This window comes from Tetrao urogallus (genome assembly GCF_951394365.1).
Source record: "Tetrao urogallus genome assembly, chromosome: 1".
Classification (NCBI taxonomy): domain Eukaryota; kingdom Metazoa; phylum Chordata; class Aves; order Galliformes; family Phasianidae; genus Tetrao; species Tetrao urogallus.
This window is the reverse complement of record NC_136813.1, coordinates 90,745,749-90,762,886: the sequence shown is the minus strand read 5'-3', so window position 1 is coordinate 90,762,886 and position 17,138 is coordinate 90,745,749. Positions and strand designations below refer to the sequence as shown.

The following is a 17,138-nucleotide window of genomic DNA, read 5'->3' as shown; positions in this document are numbered from 1 at the left end:
TTAACAAAATGGTGAGGATGGAAAAGCCAGAGGCTCATGAGCTTAAATTCTAGCCAACACTGCAAAAATCTTTATATGTTACCACAGTGCAAGTGACGTGTTGGATGGGTCAAAAGGCATTTTTAGTCTTATGCTTCAGTCTTGCCCTAACCTTCCTGTGCTTGCTGCACTCCCTTTCCCTCTCTGAAACACCCCGTATCAAACATTTCTAACCAACATTCAGGAGGTTTGGGGGGGAGGAGGATCTGGGTACACAAAGGTCAGAACGGTTCAAAACTTACAGCCTGCTAATATTGTTCATGCTCATGAATTATGAAATGTAGCATTCACTGAGATTAGCGCTTTAGGAAGTCTGCTGTATGAGATGATTGGTCTACGGGCCTACGGGTTAGTAGGGTTAAGAGCATTCATTATACAGGTCTTTGACTTCTGAGTTCCTGCTGTAATGTCAGCTAGTTCTCATCAGAGGGTATGAAAAGCTCTCAAGAATCAGATTGCATCTGCTGTGGCCGTCTCACAGCGCTATAATCTGCACACTGAAGGGCATTCAATTAAGAGTTCAGCAGCAAGCACAGAGGTTTAGTATTGTGCTGCTGCAGAAATGTGCTGAGGATGAATGGGTAATATTCCCAGGACTAGCAGCAAACCGTAGCAGGGTTTGATCGGCACATCACTGGGGGCACAAAATTACTGCCATAAACTTTCAAATGAGGATGCCTACAGCAGAGCATCCTAGCTCCCACTGTCAGCAGCACGGCTCCCACCTATGAGACTGATGGGGACAAAGGCCCCAGCTTTGGGGTTCAGCCTTTGAAGTACCTGCTGACACGGCCACCGCAGGCTAGTGCCCAGATGTGAAGTGAGCATTGTGTAACCTTGATGAGACCTATTTAAAAATTACTCACGTTTCCTGCTCAGTTTTTCCAAGAGCCCCACAGGCAATGGCCACGTCTCCTCCAAGGATGACTTACTACTGCTCCACGTCCACAATGGGATGTGCCACAGAGGCTTGCTAATGAAACAGATGTTTCACTCCCTGACAGCAGTTCCAGGTAAAGCTTCTCGAGGCTGACAGTTAACTACAGACACAGCTCAGCCCTCATTACTCACCTCCCTGGCTCCTGCCCAGGTTTTCTGCTGCTCTCTGTCAGGATGCAGACCGGCATGTGCCAGGCACATCACAGGAGCTGGGAGACAGCTGAAGATGGTAGAATGCACATTCCTGAAGCCTGGAGTTTGGGACTTTATGCCCAGAATAAAAGCAACTACCACTAAATTACTCTGGACTTCTAATTATTATTATGGAGGGGCTCCATTTTATTTTCTTACTTAAAAAAACAGAAGTTTTATTCCACTTTGTCTAAGATTCAGGACACTGAACCCAATATTTCACACCTCACCAGAGACCTTGTGTTTTGTATTTTCAGCTTGGCAAACAGTTGTTTCCACACAGAGGAATATTTTTTTGCCTAGATAGACTATTATAGGAACCAAATGCAAGACTGAAACTAAAATCTGTGCAGCCCGACTTAGCCTTCCCCCTGCTGTGTACCTAGCTCTGGGCCTGGGAGGACAAGAGAACAAAGCAAGGGGGAGGTGGGAATCATTTAATTGGTCACACAAAGTACAAAACATGCAGCAAAGAAAGTGTATTTCCTCTGAGACAGAGAGATCAGGGAAGTCGTGGGAATGGCAATTCCTGCAATTTTGCAAACAGAATAGGTCTCAGACCAAGATGACAACCTGAATAAACAGGGGCTTTGTCCTTTTGATATAAGACTGCACTGTGGAAGGCTGGGAGAAAGTAGCAGAATGACCCCTGGCTGAAGGAGAGAACTAAGCAGGATCTGTGCTACCCTATGCAAGTGCCTAAATGGAGAGTCAGTGACCACAGCTTCCACTAGCATCCTGGATCCCTGAGGTGGCTGAAGATGATGGAACAGAAGTACCATTTCTTACTCTGACAGAGCTATCAAATGGTTGTGAATGTTCTAAGACTGTGAAAAGAAGTTCAACAGAGACTAATCAAGGGAAGGGGGGGGGGGGGGGGAGAAGGTGGAATGCTCTATGTTGGAGCGATGCACCACAGAATTAAAAACCAGAGACAGACTGAATGCTGTCATTGTTAATAACAACAATGAAATGAGGCCCAGCAAGAAGGCCACGTGCCAGAACAGCTAAAACAGCCTTAATAGCATTCAAGTGTAATGAAGTGGAATTATCACAGTCCAAATCAAATGCAGAGATTGGATAAAGCATTAGTGAAAATATGAGCAACCTACTTCTGAATACTCATGCAATGAGCACCTCTACACGTCCACTATGGTCACGTTTGTTAAAAAAGTATTGATAGATTTAGAAGATGCACAATAAAATTTCTGCTTTAGGAAAAAAAAATTAAAAAATGTCTGCCTTCAGCTAGCAAGGATCAAACAAACATTTTGGGGCAGATTCCAAGAGCCTTTGTCCTCTTTTTGAAGCCATTTGGTATAGGCCTCTGCTAGCAAGGACCACTGGGTGGGTGTAGCTTTATCCAGCTTTCTGGTTCATGACTGGACACATGCAGAGTGCTTACAGCAAGCAGGCACTCACCAAACTCCCCAGCAGTAGCACTGTTACATACACTATCAAGATGGTTTGCTGAATCACTTTCTCTTGCTTAACTGGCAGCTGCGATTCACAGATACTTTAGGCACATTGGACTCAATAGGAAACCTTAGACCTCTAATACAGAGTTACTTTTGTGACTAATACTTTCTTCTGAATTAACCATTACATTGAAAGTTGGTAAAAAGTGACTGCCTGTTTTGTTTTTCTTGGAAGGGGCTCCCTCCAGGAGGACACAAATATTCTGTTCCCTGTCCTGTTGAGCAACAGAGCAGTAAGGTGTTGACATTCAGCAACATCCTGAAACTGCACACAACCTGTCTGGTTGCTAGTTATGCAAGTACCACAGAATATGTTTAAAATAGAACGGGTAAGCAACCTGATTGTTTGCATGCTTTTATGTGTCTGGTGTCTCTTTGAAGCTCCCACTAGGAAAAAGGTTGTCCTGATACTGCTTTGCCTTTCTTTTCAGTGTTAAATCCACCCTCATTTGTTGGTTAAAGAGTTCTGTTAAGGTACAGTGTGCTCAAAACCAAAATGAACTTATTTCTTTGGAGTTACTTGAACACCCACTAATAAATACATTAGAAGACCTACTCGTCTTGAAAAGAGTCAGAAAGAAAAGATAAATAATATATTTCAGTTGAAAGCTGAGTAGGAGAAATGGGTTTAAAGTTGCAACTGAGAAACGTAGAAACAACTCCAAAGCTCATTCTGTCTGGAGGAACACAATTGTGAGCTCTGTTACGAACACACTGCATCATGTCCACTGGCTGTAAAGTCAGATAGATTACAATAACACCTTAGAGAAAACCAGCTAGCATGGTAACAAAGTTTCCTCTCAACCAGATGCTGGGACTTGATACTGAAGAAGGTTTTGATGTATCTACGGGCCTGTATACAACAGGACAATACTGTAGGTGAACTAGCCAGGAGGCTTTGGAGAAATAAACTGAGAGCCACAAATCGCCATGGGCAAATGGCAGATTTGCAATGGATTGGTTGAGTCCTGTCTATACTGCAAGGAGGGATCCCAAGTCCGATGAGGAACTGTTACAAGCCAATTGTAATCAGTATGGGGATACCAGACTGAGGTGTAGAGTTTGTTACTTCTAGGAATTCAGAAAAGATCTGACACGTAGAAAAAGATATAGTTTCTACATCTGTGTATTCACCTCTGTGCAGTCACATAGTTGTTCTTCAGATATCTGAAAGGGTCAAAATTAAAAGTAGTAATAATATTAAACATTACATATGTTATTAAAGCAGCGTGGAGTAGTTCTACAAGCATGCAGGTTTTGAACACAGTTCTCTGAAATTAAATTTACTGAAAGCTTCATTAAAAAAAAAAGAAAAAAAAAACAAAGTACTCTGAATGATTATATATGACCATCACCTCAGTTTTATACATGGCTCCTCCTCTCCACATTAGGCTATGATGTTAGCTTGGTGCCTCCAACACAGAGGTTGAGAACGTTCTTGGTTCACAGACCCCATAGATATTTTCCAATCAATATGTGGGACCTTCTAGAAAGATCATCACTGTAGTCCGCTGTGCTTTCCCCCTATGAGCCTAAGTTTTCTTAGCTGACTTAGATGCCTTAATGGCAGTCAACAGACATACAGGAACAGTCATGAAAGTACAGCTGTGAGTGTCAGCTGTGAGATAGCAAATGTGGAAAATGAATGTTCCTCATGAAGCTGCGATGGCATCCTGCAGAGTTCTTTAGAGAGTCAGGAAAACACTGTGGCACAAGTCCGTAACCTGTTCAATTTGGACAGTGAGTTGAATTTCACATCCCTAAAAGCTAAAGTATTGGGAAAGGGGAACAGGGAGGATGTTTCCATTTTACTTTTTAATAACATGAGAGAAATCCAAGCTTGTGAGATAATGCACAGTTAAGGGACAACAGACCTCTTAGCAGGAAGCAGCACAAAGCACTACCATGGGACATGAGCAAAACAACTTTTGCCTGGCTTTAACACTGACTATTATAAAGCACATAATACCATGAATAAGAATCAACCCATAATACAGCAAAGCCTCTCACAGTGTGGTCCCGGCACGCAGAACCTTTCAATACAGTTTCTGACACCTGCACAGGTTTGGAGTGGAAGCCCACTTTCCATCACCCAGCAGTTGGAGGAAGTCTCACAGCTCTTGAACACCACATTGTTTAATCTCTCTGTTCCCAAACAATATGCTGGACCCCCCAAAACTTACCTTGCTTTCATCCCAGTGGACCACCCATGTGAAGAAAGTTTCTAGAGGGACTGAGCTAACCATAAACTAATGCAAGCAGCCTAACTGTGCTCGAGTTAAATAAATGGCAACATGCCTAGCCAAAATCCTCGAAGTAAAATACAGGGTTAGGTTACTTTTTGTTCACTTGGTGCCAAGAAGAGGCAATTCTTCCAGTAAAATGCAGCAGAGGGAGTAGAAGAGGGAAAGAGAGAAAGCTGCTAGAATAGCAGCTTGAAATCGAAACGTATCGTCTGGAGGTGTCCACCTGAACAACCACGTAACTTGAGAGAGCAGGGAAATGTCTGCCACCTGGGATGATGACTAGTGATAGAATCACGTGCTGAAGCACTCTGAAAGGAAATGCTGCAAAGAAGCACAGCACTGGAAAGTAAGTACATCCAAGTAAGCACAGTCCAACAAACAGGCAGCTGGGGCAACCTGACTGTGATTTTTAAGTGGAAAAGTACTTGAAACTAAAAACGTGCAGTATATATAGTTTAACAGAGAATACAGTTACAGCCAGTGGTGCAAGCTCTTCAAATGACAAAGTCCTGCTGTTTAAAAAAATGACTGAATGGAGCTAGATCAGATATCAGGACTGCTAATTTGCTTTCCATTGGCTTCAGACCAAGAGTCAAGAAAGAAAAACAAACTAAAATCTTTGAAAGAATATCAAAACATTTGCCAACAGAGACCAAAACACTCATTTTCACATGCTCTTTTCCTTGACAATACTGGGGCAGAGTTGCATGCTCTGAAGGGAGTGCCTGCTGTTTGCTTTAAAATATCCTGAACAGGCAATACCTGTGTTAATGTCATCCATCTGGCAGTGGCAGGTCAGGTCTGAAGCCCCCTGTTCAAGCTTTCCTCCAGGCTCAAGCTGAAGCTGCTTCCAGTTCACCAGGCTACAGAAAGCCCATTTGATTGAGCCAAATGGGTCTGTCATCCGGAGGCACTGAGACCTACAGCACTGACTGTTGCATGCCCTGCATAGGGAATCAGCAGGACCAGCAATGTGGATTCACAGGCTGCCTATGCTGGCATACACTTAGGCTTCTGCCAAAAGCAGTGGTTATCCCTTTCCTCCTAGCCCTAATCCCACCACTTTCTTTAAGTCAGTGCCCTGTGGCTAGCAGCTGAGAAAAGAGATGCTGTTTTCTAAGGGCTGGTTTGTCAGTGTTGCTGGCTAAGCCATGCGCTATGGTGGGAGTGAGCCCACTGTGTTACCCAAGCTCAACCATCCGATTCAAGGACCTCTGCCATTCTGAGATTCGGGTTGTGGCTCAGGCTCTACCTTAGACCTCTGGAACAATGTCAGCCTGGAAGGCACCACAGGACTGCACAAACAAGGACTGCAATCACTAAGATGCACACTCCAAGAGAAAAACATTAACATCTTACTTTTAGGCTTTTATTAAACTATGTGTCATTAATTACAATTTAATGACACACGACTTCACCGCAGCCTGTCTGTCTGTCTTTGACTCCGTGTGGAGTCAAATGACTAATACAAAATTATTTGGGTCAATTTGATTAAGAATCACATTTACGTTGCAAACAGCGATGTTTTCCAAACTTCGGGCTGAAATGTCCAGAAATACTTTAACAAGAGCAGAGCTTCAATTGCTGGAGATATTCCATTCGGAAAAATGATGACCAAGGAGGGCCATAACAGGAGGCTGTAAGGTCAGAAATGTTATGTAGAGAGTGAACAGGATGCAGGGAAAGCCAAAAGCAGAAAATGATTTCAAAAAAGGGAACTCATGGGGGACAGGTCAATCTGACAGTCTTGGATGCATTCCTCGCTCAGGAAGCCTCAGATTGCTAGTTTTCTGGGATCAGGGAGAATGCCCTCAAGGAAAGTTCACTCTGTATTCTCCCAGTTTCCTTCTTTCTTTTCCTGAGCACTGAGGATCTGGGGAACAAGATACCGGGCTGGAGGGAGCTTGACCCAGTGTGGTCCTGCTACATTTTGAGGCTATATATTCTCTACCGCAAAACCATTTGTGAAGAAGTTTCACACAACTTAAACAGAAAAATGTCAGCTCTCTGGAGTTTAGCCATCCTGCAGAATGTAATGAAATACTATAACCTGTCATAAAACTCCCCGAGATGGTAAAAAAATAATATCAGCTGGAAAGACACTCTGAATTATTTTTAGACTGGTTTCTGTGTATATCCTGATCTAGTTTCCACTAAAACTGGTTTTATCCCCTGCATATATCTGCAGAACTTTATACACGGGATTTTTTTTTTTTTTTTAAAAAGACTTGAAATCCCAAATTCCTTCAGGCTACCTAAAGAGGCCTAAAAATAGCAATAAATACAAAAATCTTTACAAGGGGGGATTTAATGCGCCAAGGACATAGTCTGGCACTGGCACTGAAGCACTCCCAGCTTCCAAGTGAGAGAGGAAGTTTGTTCCCCAGCCCCCTGTTCAGTTCACAACAAATGCAGTTCACAACAAAAACTGAGCATGCTGTAAAAAACATTCACTTTCCCTGCAGAGTTGAAGAACATCTTGCTGGTCCTTCTCAAAAGTTATGTGATAAACCTGGACTGCACGATTGTAACATTAACTGAGCTTTCTGTAAGAAATCATAAGCTGTACTATAAAGCTCAGAGGAATGAGCCTCCAGAGAGGATAGAGGCCAATGTTTTAATGCCTAAGTGGTCCAGCAAGAAGAAGTGCTTTGGCATTTCTGTTTGGATCATGGTGCACACAGGAGACATACCATGCAGCTAGTAAAATACCTTAACATAAGAGACAATACACCCATAGCTTCTACTCCTAGTTTTTTAACTGCTAAACAAGTACCAGTGCTGAAAGCCCAAGGAAGTCTCAGGTTTTGGTGCAGAGGAGAACACAAGATGGGCTTGGAAGTGGCACTAAGCCATATCTCAGAGCTTCCCTTCCATAATTGCACCCTGAGACTCTAATGAGAGCTCTTAACAGCAGGAGAGTATGAGGTTACAGTTCCCCTGTGAACACCCTCCCAAAGGAGGAGGGAATCTCCAGCATGCATGTGTTTAGCTGTGAGCAGGACACAATAGAGCCATTTCACAGAAATCCGGATCCCAACTAGTCAGCTGTAGGATCCTGGGGATCTTACAACCCACAGCCAGAACAAGCTGTATCCAACAGGAGGTTGTATCTCTTCAAGCAAAAATGGGTGAAAATGTCAGCCAATTAAGCTTTTCCCACCTACATCACATCAGCTCCAAAAGCCAAACCAGGATCCCAGCAGAGCTCTACGGGAAGTCTCACTTCAGTAGATCTAAATCCTTAATGTTAAAATGTTACAAAAAACAGAACTGCTGCGTGGGAGCACCAAAGCCACTCTGTGAATATTAATCGCTAGCATATATTGAATGTAATTGTCTCTCCAATATTAAAAGGCTTTCCCTCTCAATTAATGGAAAGTGACTCCCACAGTTCAATTTAAGGTTTAAATTTGGAAGGAAGAGATTTTCTTTTTCTTTTTCTCTACCTTTAATGTAAGCCATGTACTTCCAGAAAACCAATGGATAAGGCATTACACCAAAATTTGTAGAGCTGTCCATACACGTCCAGCACGTCCATACTATGATACAACCAAACTTGTTTTCCAGCAGCTCTGGTCAGCACACCACAAAAACTGAAAGCTAATGATAAGGGGGTCATTAAGGATGTGAAGCCCATTGAAAAAGCATTGAAAGCCTGGGCCTGGGAGAGGCAGAAGGAAACAATTCCCAAAGTTGTGCTTGAGCACCAGCAGGCACAGACCAGTGCAGTGCCAACGAGCACAGTAACAGCTAAGCAGTAAGGCCAACAGATCTACATCTCAGCTTGCACCTGTATGCTGGGGTAACCATCACGCTCTTCTTCACCCTCGTGGTGTCATGTGAGTGAAGTGCTGAGATGTTTTCAGACTGGGGACAAAGTGCAAGGACAGGTTGATAGCTTCCCTCTTCTCACCCTATCCAAAACCACCTAATGAGCTTTACCAGGGAACCCATCCTTTTATTTTATGTGCAAATTTGGACTTCCTTTTCACTCAAACACATAATGACAGACACTGCCCCATTCTTGCTAAAGGTAGGTTACGTCTAACATGACTTCACTACTGACAAGTATCTTATGCTTACTGTATGCTGCTAGGATTAAAGGCTTGGAAGGAATATTAACTTCTCCAAAGCATTAATTTTCTTGATTTTATTTGTGGTAATGATCAGTGCCAAGCCTCCTCATAGCCACTGTTTGTCTCCAGGCACAGGAGATGCACCTAGTGAAACCATCCCACAAGCCATTTCCTTGGGTATAGCTGAACATGGTTCGCAAATTCATGACTTTCACTTAAGTTCCTCAGAGGAATTTTCTTAATAGCAGGATAGACGCCCAGAAGAAAAATAAGTGCTTCACTTATCACCAGTGACACTGCTCCCCTTTTCTTAAATACACTTGAAAGAGTGCTGTAGGCAGCATTGCACCTAATAATCTTTCATGAAAGCTGTTATGTTCAGGGCTTCCAAATAACATCTTGCTTTTGTTGTTCTTCTCTTCCTTTTTATCTTGCACTGCCTGCACCAAAGGGCTTATGCGCTCTCCCTGTAAAAATACTTCCAAAAATAAAGGGCTGATTTGGAAGTACAAAGCTGCTGTTGTGGGACGCTGCAGCATCTGTTTTAGCGTGTCATCTTTATATTTAGAAGCAGCATATCCCCACAGATCAAGCACAGCCGGTAAGTCACTCAGCAACCCCTTCCCATCAGCTCTCACAAGTCGGTGCCAGCCGACGTCCTCCCTCCAGCTGCAGGGGGGGCTCCTCTTGCCTTCCCACAGCCCTCTGCACAGAGGCAGCCCCGCACCTACGCCACGGCACGCTGCCACCTTACTCATGCTGTTGAGCCTTGTCTCTTTCTCTCTAACATTAGTGTCCTGATGAAAGCTCAGCCCAGTGGCGAGACAACTGCTGGCCTCCAACCTTGATGCTTTTTTGCAATGTGCTGCTTTTTCTTTTTCTGGGTCACGCGGTGCGGTGCGTATGCCGCACGGCATCTGTACGAGAACATGCTATAAAATCAGAGGAGCCACTGAAGCGTGCAATCTAGCACACAGCTCTGACCTGTGCAGTCAGACTGCTTTGTCTGTGCCCCTCAGCCATTTTTCTAAGCAGATGCCCACAGCTAGAAAATAGTTGACATTGAAAAATGCCAGAGAGCCTCTTCCATGAAGCAGCTGGAGCTCTGCTCTGAGAAGGTTCAGCAAGTAAACTAAATGAAGTTAAAACAAGCACAGCATTCCTACAAAGTGTTTGCCACATGTGAGCTGTACAGGTGGTCAGGATTTGAAAACCCTTTTTCCACCCCCCTCTAAGAGCAGTCTGCCCTTTACAGAATTGCTGTTTGCAGCACCAGGCAGCACTGTGTAACTCAACCAGGCAGAACACAGCAAAGCAGGACAAAACACAACACAAACCCAACAGGAGCCATCAGAACAAAGACCGCACAAATACTGTCTGGAGGGCAGGAGGGGCAGCAGATTGAGAAGCTTGTCTTGGCTCCTTGCTGCCTGTAATGGATGATGGCTACGATGTCCTCTCAGGCTAGAATCAGCATCTTCTCCACACACCCTCCATCATTCTTCAGTCTGCAGCGGGTGAGCAAAGCAGCTCGCAGCACTGGCAGTCTCCTCCAGAGACCACTGTTACTGGGTGATGCTTTGCACAGATGTGAACACCATTAATTAAAAGAGTGAAATTTCAGCCCAGCAAGCATTTATAATGAAGTGGAGGGGAAATACTCGCAGACTTCTCCTTTGCTTTCAACCATGAGGAGTACATGTGTGCGTGCGTGCAGGAGGGGGAGAGGGGGCAGAGAGCGCAGAGAGGGCAGAGAGGGGAGAAGCAACGTGTGTGAGCTCCCAGGCAGAGTGATCGGTTTTGGCAGCTACCCTGAAAGGAAAAGGCACCGTCAGCTCTGTAAAATACACAAGAAGATCTTTACTGGCAATCTTCTCCAGAGTTTGCATAGAGTGGAAAAGGCCCAAATAGAGCTGCAGAGAAGGAACACTGCACTGATGTATCGAAGCCACCTCCTGAGACTGTTTGGTTCAACTCTCACCTGGACACAGTCCCCTGTTGCTGCTTCCTGGAACAGAGGTGTTGAACAAAAACAGAGCCTGGAGGAACCTGGAATATCTTTATCTACAGAAACAGCCTGGCAAATACTACAGGCTTCCCCTTTTATGAGAAAAAGATGGCCTTACCTGAGTAGTTTTTGCCCTCCTGCCCTGCATGCTGTTACTATGGCTCATCTGTGGGTTGGTGGCTCCTTCTGAAAGGCAATGGGACTTCCTGCAGGGCAGCGTATTGTAGTTACTGTAGGAAGGCGCATCCTCGGCAGCACCAGATGCCATCTTATGGCTGCCAATGTCTGGGATGTCAGACACTAAATTCCGGCAGTACCCTCCAAAAGCATTGCGTGGGCCCCCATTTATTGTAGCACTTGGGGCTTTGGGGGAGTACAAGTCACTCATGGAGTTAGCACGCTGGCAGCCAACCAACTGCTGAGGGCTGCACTCAGCCTCAGTTCCCCGGGCCGTCTCAACGTCCTTCTCTTCGGCCAAGCCCAAGATTTCCTCATTGCTTGTCAAATGCTCCTGGCTGAGGTCAGAAAGTGAAAACTCCAGGCTGTCCTCCCGCCAGATATCGGCCGATTTGGAGCGTTTCTTCTTGAAGCTGGCTGTCTCCACGAACCTCGTCCCGTTTGGCGCGTACCGGCGCAGCCTCCCGTCGCCTTCAGCCAGGAATGGTGGTTCCTCTCCATACAGCCGGCTCTCCTCAGAGTCGGGCATGCTCTGGACAGAGGCTGCGGTGAGCACAGTACTGCTGTCCATGCTGGGCGTAACAGAGGAGTCGGTGTGGTAGGAGACGGGCCGCAAGCCCATGTCCACACGGTCCACCCAGATTGGGCTCCCAAAGTCCTCGAGGTTGGCCTCCTGGGTAAAGGGCTCCAGACCGTTCTCTGCCAGAGACTGGGGGATACTGGGGGTGCTGCTGGAGCGGGTGCTCACCTCTGAGTTCCTGTGGATAATTTTGCCAGAAGAAGCGTGTCGGGTCCGGCGAGAAGCTTTGTTGGTGAGGCGAAGTGAACGTGATGTGTGCTTGCGGCCCAGGCTGGCGTGCTTGTCTCCATAGAAGGCATGCTCTACGTTTTGGCTTTCCGCGTTTCCCATGGCTTCACAGTCTGCAAGGGGAAAGATCAGGGACCATTAAAGTCAGCAAGGCTTGCTGTAGCAGCGGTTACAGTAATTCAACAGTTCAACAATTAATTAAGGGAGCTGGCAATTGTACCAGCTCCTTACATTTACAAATCAGATAAATCAGTACAAAGAAAGAAGGCAGATCATTGCTATGCCAGGGTGAATGATGAGCGTAGAAGAGGGAAGGACTGAACCTTGAATAGTGGTCTGGTCTGGAGCCAGTTTATCAGAAGGTACACTATTAATCTCAGCCACGCACATGCTTACTTGACTACTGATATTAACTAATCCTTCACGATTCTAGCCAACAATATAAATTCAAAAAATCAACAAGCGGATAGGCATGACTGTTTATCTGCATGCAACGAGACACCAAAAAGTAGAAAGACAAACATCTTTATTTGACATTTCGGGTTTTTTTTTTGCTAGGAACCACAAGTTGAAGCACCAAATAGCAAAGTACAAATTCAACTATTTGTTAGCAAGCTGATGATAGGTTTGATTTCTGGAACAAAAAACAGAGCAACATTAATCAGGTACAAAGATCCCCACACAAGAGAGCTGTATTATAAAAAATACATTATCATGAGTGACTCAGACTATACAAAAATAACCTTTCCTTTCTGCTCACTCTGAAGCAGATAGCTAGATCTAAGCACTTTGATCTAGCAAAGAGAAAATCAAGCTGGAAGATAGGGACTGGGTTTCTGTCCCCTTCTCCATATCCAGCCTCCTGCATTATTAAGTTCTGCACGCCCCTCCCTGAAACGGGTTTCCCATCTAGCAGATGGGAGTCATGATCTGGATTCAGCCTTGGAAAACACTTTGAGATCTGTGCTCTCACTCAACAAATGTCAGAAATATTTTTTTAGTAGTATTGGTTCCTTCTGAACCAAAGAGCAAGACGAAGAGCAAGAAAAGTAAATGCTAAAGTACATGGCCATTCAAAATTAAATAGGAGGGATCCTGAATTACACATAAGACAATTATATTTAGATAAATAGTCCATTAATCTTTAACAGAAATTCCAAGACAAAGCTTCCTCATTTTAAGGTACTTCTATTAGTCTGGGTTGAAAAAAAGAACTCTGTCTTGACAGTAAAATATTCTGGAGGTTTTAATTTCTCCAGGCAATTTCTTCTCCTTTAACAGGACATGCCAATGAGTATTGAGCCAAGTATTCACAGGCTGAATGTGCCCATGCGTGCTCCCTCACTATCTAAATATACAATATCACTATTGCATGAAACTGAATTAACCCTACATAAAATACACCAAAAGCAATGAATTGACTGCGTTAAACATGGGCACAGCAGTTCTGCCGTAGGCTGCTCTGGATACGTAGGGTGGAACTCAGCTTACATAGTAACATTTCTGAAAACAGAGGACAACACTACTTAGTATTTCTGCCCAGCTAGGTAGGTCGCATCTGAGGCTAAAAGTCTGCTCAGTGCCAGAGCAACGGGCGCCTCCAGAAATATCTGGACATTTTGGTATCTAAAGTAAATATACTCACCTGCCAAGGAAACCATACCAGGAAATACCCTGCGTCTACTGAATGTAATGGCTGAACTCCCATTGACTGTCACGAGACTTGGTTATCATGCGTCGTTTAGAAAAATAAATGTGCTGAACAGAGAGTAGGTTTTAATCTAAAAAAAAGTAACAGCATTATAAATCCCCAGGCAGGATTTATTATTCCTTAGAAGCTACAGACCTCTGATATGGACTGGACAGAAAAAAGAACATCAGCTGGCTACTTTTGAAGCACTTTAGAGCACAAAACCTGCATTTTGTTCTCCACACTGATGCCTAAAGCCAGACCTCAACACTCCCCCTCTTGCAAAAGAAACTCTCTTGGGGCAATACTTTTAGCTGCTTTGATTCCGAAATTCTTACTAACCATACTTTCATTTGAAAGGATTTCCACTAGCTGCAAAGCACATCAGAGCATGCAGTCATTTTTCCCTCATCTCCAGCAATGAAACCATCACTTCAGTATCTATTTAAGGAGAAAAAGCAATTCTAAAAGTTCTCTTGAAACCATGAAAAATTAAACGAGAGGCTCTTTACCTTTTGATATGGAGCTGCAGAAGGGCAGGAGTGTCCTAGCGCACTGCACAGCCAAGCACACTTGCTGATGAAAACACTGTGCTGCAGAAAGCAGCACTGTGCCACCACCTCAAAGTAGAATCCATGCACACCAGGCAGAATGACACCAAACCAAAAAGAAGCAGCAGCCTAGGCTGCATCCCCAGCCAGAAAAGGCTCTCCTGGAAGGAGGAAAATCTTTCCTCCACAGACGCAGACAGCTACAGGAATGTTTACTGAGCAGTTTCACACAATGAGAAGTATCTGCTAGATACCTGCGAGAAGTGCCAGACTTCAAAGTAAATAGCTGTCCCTTTTTAATTCTAGGTATTGGCGCTTTAGGTGAGGATGCCTTTGCAAATCCTGCAGACAGCTACTATCCAGGTGATTAGCCCAGAGCTTGCTCCTGCACGCAGAGTGAAGCCTTACCGCAATCCCTCCATCTTCCCCAGCTATATGCTGCAGGTTGACATGCATGCAAGTCCCACTAGTTTTCACTAGTTGCCCCCAAACCAGTTCAGGTGTTTATAGGATCTTGCAGTCAAGTTCACCAAAATGGGAAAAATTAAACTGAGAAGGAAAACAAAAGACTATTTTTAAAGCTTAGTTTTGCTGGGGTAATGAGCTGAACGCATGTGCACCAGCACCAGCACGAGAAAGCCCACCTGCAGATGCAGTGAGGACAGGCAGCATGGCTGTAGAGCCATGTAGGAGCCAGAGGAGGGGGGGAGAAGGTGGCAGGGGCGGCCGTGGTGCAGATGCAGTGTCCTCAGCTAGCAGGAGTGAGGCAACAGACACCCTGGGGCAGAAACGCCTCCAACTGCTCCAGCCACAACTGCCAGATGCTGCCTGTCTACGGCTTAACTGAATTTAGCACACTCAATGAAAAAAATCTGTGTCAAATTAAGAAAATGAGTCATATTAATGGGACTTGCACGTAAACGCTGATAGGACAAAGGCTCCCCTTGTTAGCTCGCCTGCCTGAATCCAAAGGTGACCATTAAAGACCTACTGAGGTACCCACAGGATACTAAATAAATCAAGTGTGACACGTCTTGATGCTTTAAACAGGTCTGTCAAGCATGGCCAAGGATTGCGACGTGTCAAAAATCTGTTTTGAATTATTCTCCAAAGCCAGCAGAGATTAGTGCACACAGACCATTATCACAAGCAGAACCAGTTAGAAATTTTTCAGCAGAAAATGTCGATTCATCAAAACCCAAATTTTTTGTGGGAATAGACAGGTTTTGATGAAAGACTTCTCCATTCCAAGAGGAAGACACATGAAAACCCAAGCAGGGAGACAGGCACGTCTCCTAGAGGAGATACCAGCTCAATGACTCAGTCACTTGCCAAAGAAGCAGAAGATTAAGATCTGTATCTGCAACCCAAGTGAAGCAAACAAGGGGCTGTGACTTTGTTCCTCCACATCCTCGAGGGGCAGCCTGACCATCGAGCTATGACTGCTCTGGGAAAGGGCTCCCTCTCCTACAAGATCTGCTCTGTCCTGGTTCAGAATAGGGAAAATATCAGTCATGGAAGTCCAGGAAGGATCAGGAAGGTCCGTCTATTGCACACCTATAGACAGTAAGTTTTTTTTTAAATTATTTTTATCATGGAAAACAAAGACTCAGTATGTGACTGTGATATCAACATTAGGATATCACCAGGGAGAACAAAAATTCTGCAGCAAATCTTTGGAAAAAACAATGCTCCTTCTATCAACTGCCCTACACAGACTGGTTGAACTCTAGCTGACCTGCTGACTCTTTGCTGGCTGAGTCATATAAAATGGTTACAGATAAAGAAGATCATATTCCAAATGACCACTGATGATGGTCCCATCTAAGAACACCATTTCATTTGAAATCTGTAATTTTTGTTTCTCTTCCCTTCTCCTCAATATTAAGTATTCCTTAAAAATATTACGAAGCCAAAATATTTGTTCAAAGTAAACCTATGTTACTAACTCTCCAAATTCCAAAAAGTTGGGCCTCTAGATTCCAGGAGAAAATCTGACATATTATTAACTTTCAACCAAATTTGAAGCACCTCGCAAGACAACAGATTGCCAATTTAAATTTAGATTTCTAGTAGGAGGCCCTGGTGACAAATCTGTATTTTTCTCCTGGAGCGAAGCTTGAAGGTTGTGAGAACCAGAACAATGATTAAATCCACAGTGAGCAATGATTCTACAGAAATAAACTTCTGCGCAAATCTTCCAGCCAACAACAGAGATTTTTACTGAACTCACAAGAACCACATAGAAAAATGTACAAGGCTAATAACCAAGTGCAAACGTACATATTTTATTGTAATCAATGTGCGCTTTTTCAAAAGGGCAAGAAGGAGACTGAAATTCTACAGTATGTCTTGGAGTTTCCCAGAAACTCCAACAGTATATTTAATTGTTTTCAAATAAGAGCCTTTTAACCAGCCATTTCTTTTTTGTAAGCCATCTCGTATATGCTAAAGCATGGGATGGACTCCAAAAAGGCCCTGCAGGCGATTCAAATCAGAGGAGGAGAGAGGAGAGAGGGAGGAAGGGATGTCATCAATAGCTGCTTGATAGCAATTCAAATGCCTTCGTATTGCTAAATGGGTGTAACCATAAACCACATGCAGCTTATCCAATTTTTCCCCTCCCACGAACCATTAAACAAACACAGCAAACTCCTCAAGAAAATGTATGGACACACATGTACCTTCCAAGGCAATACTGGTATCCAGCGCAACCTTCCCCAAGAGAACTGTGGCATTTAGAGGTATAGAATTGCAAATGATACCAAAATGAACAGTTACTGGGATTGCAGAAGCTGTCAGCACCTGCCACTCAGCGCCTCCATTACTCCCTCGTCAGAGTCTATGACTATATGCCAAAAACCTGGGGAGAAACAGGGGAGAAAAAAAAAAATCAGACAAAGGGTTAGCAGGAATGGCCATACAGGAGGA

General features: G+C 44.2%; 1 protein-coding gene across 2 annotated transcripts in view; it reads right to left on the bottom strand.

The window, feature by feature from the left end:
* TIAM1 (TIAM Rac1 associated GEF 1) overlaps positions 1-12,074 on the bottom strand; it is a gene marked incomplete at both ends in the record, with an annotated part of 78,955 nt that extends 66,881 nt beyond the window's left edge. Inside the window, one exon of one of the 2 annotated variants that reach the window (XM_079548589.1) lies at positions 11,100-12,074. In XM_079548589.1, the coding sequence (XP_079404715.1) occupies positions 11,100-12,068 (969 nt within the window). The remainder of the gene's footprint in view (positions 1-11,099) is intronic. The other variant, XM_079548588.1, reaches the window with a different exon arrangement.
* Positions 12,075-17,138: the final 5,064 nt, after the last annotated feature.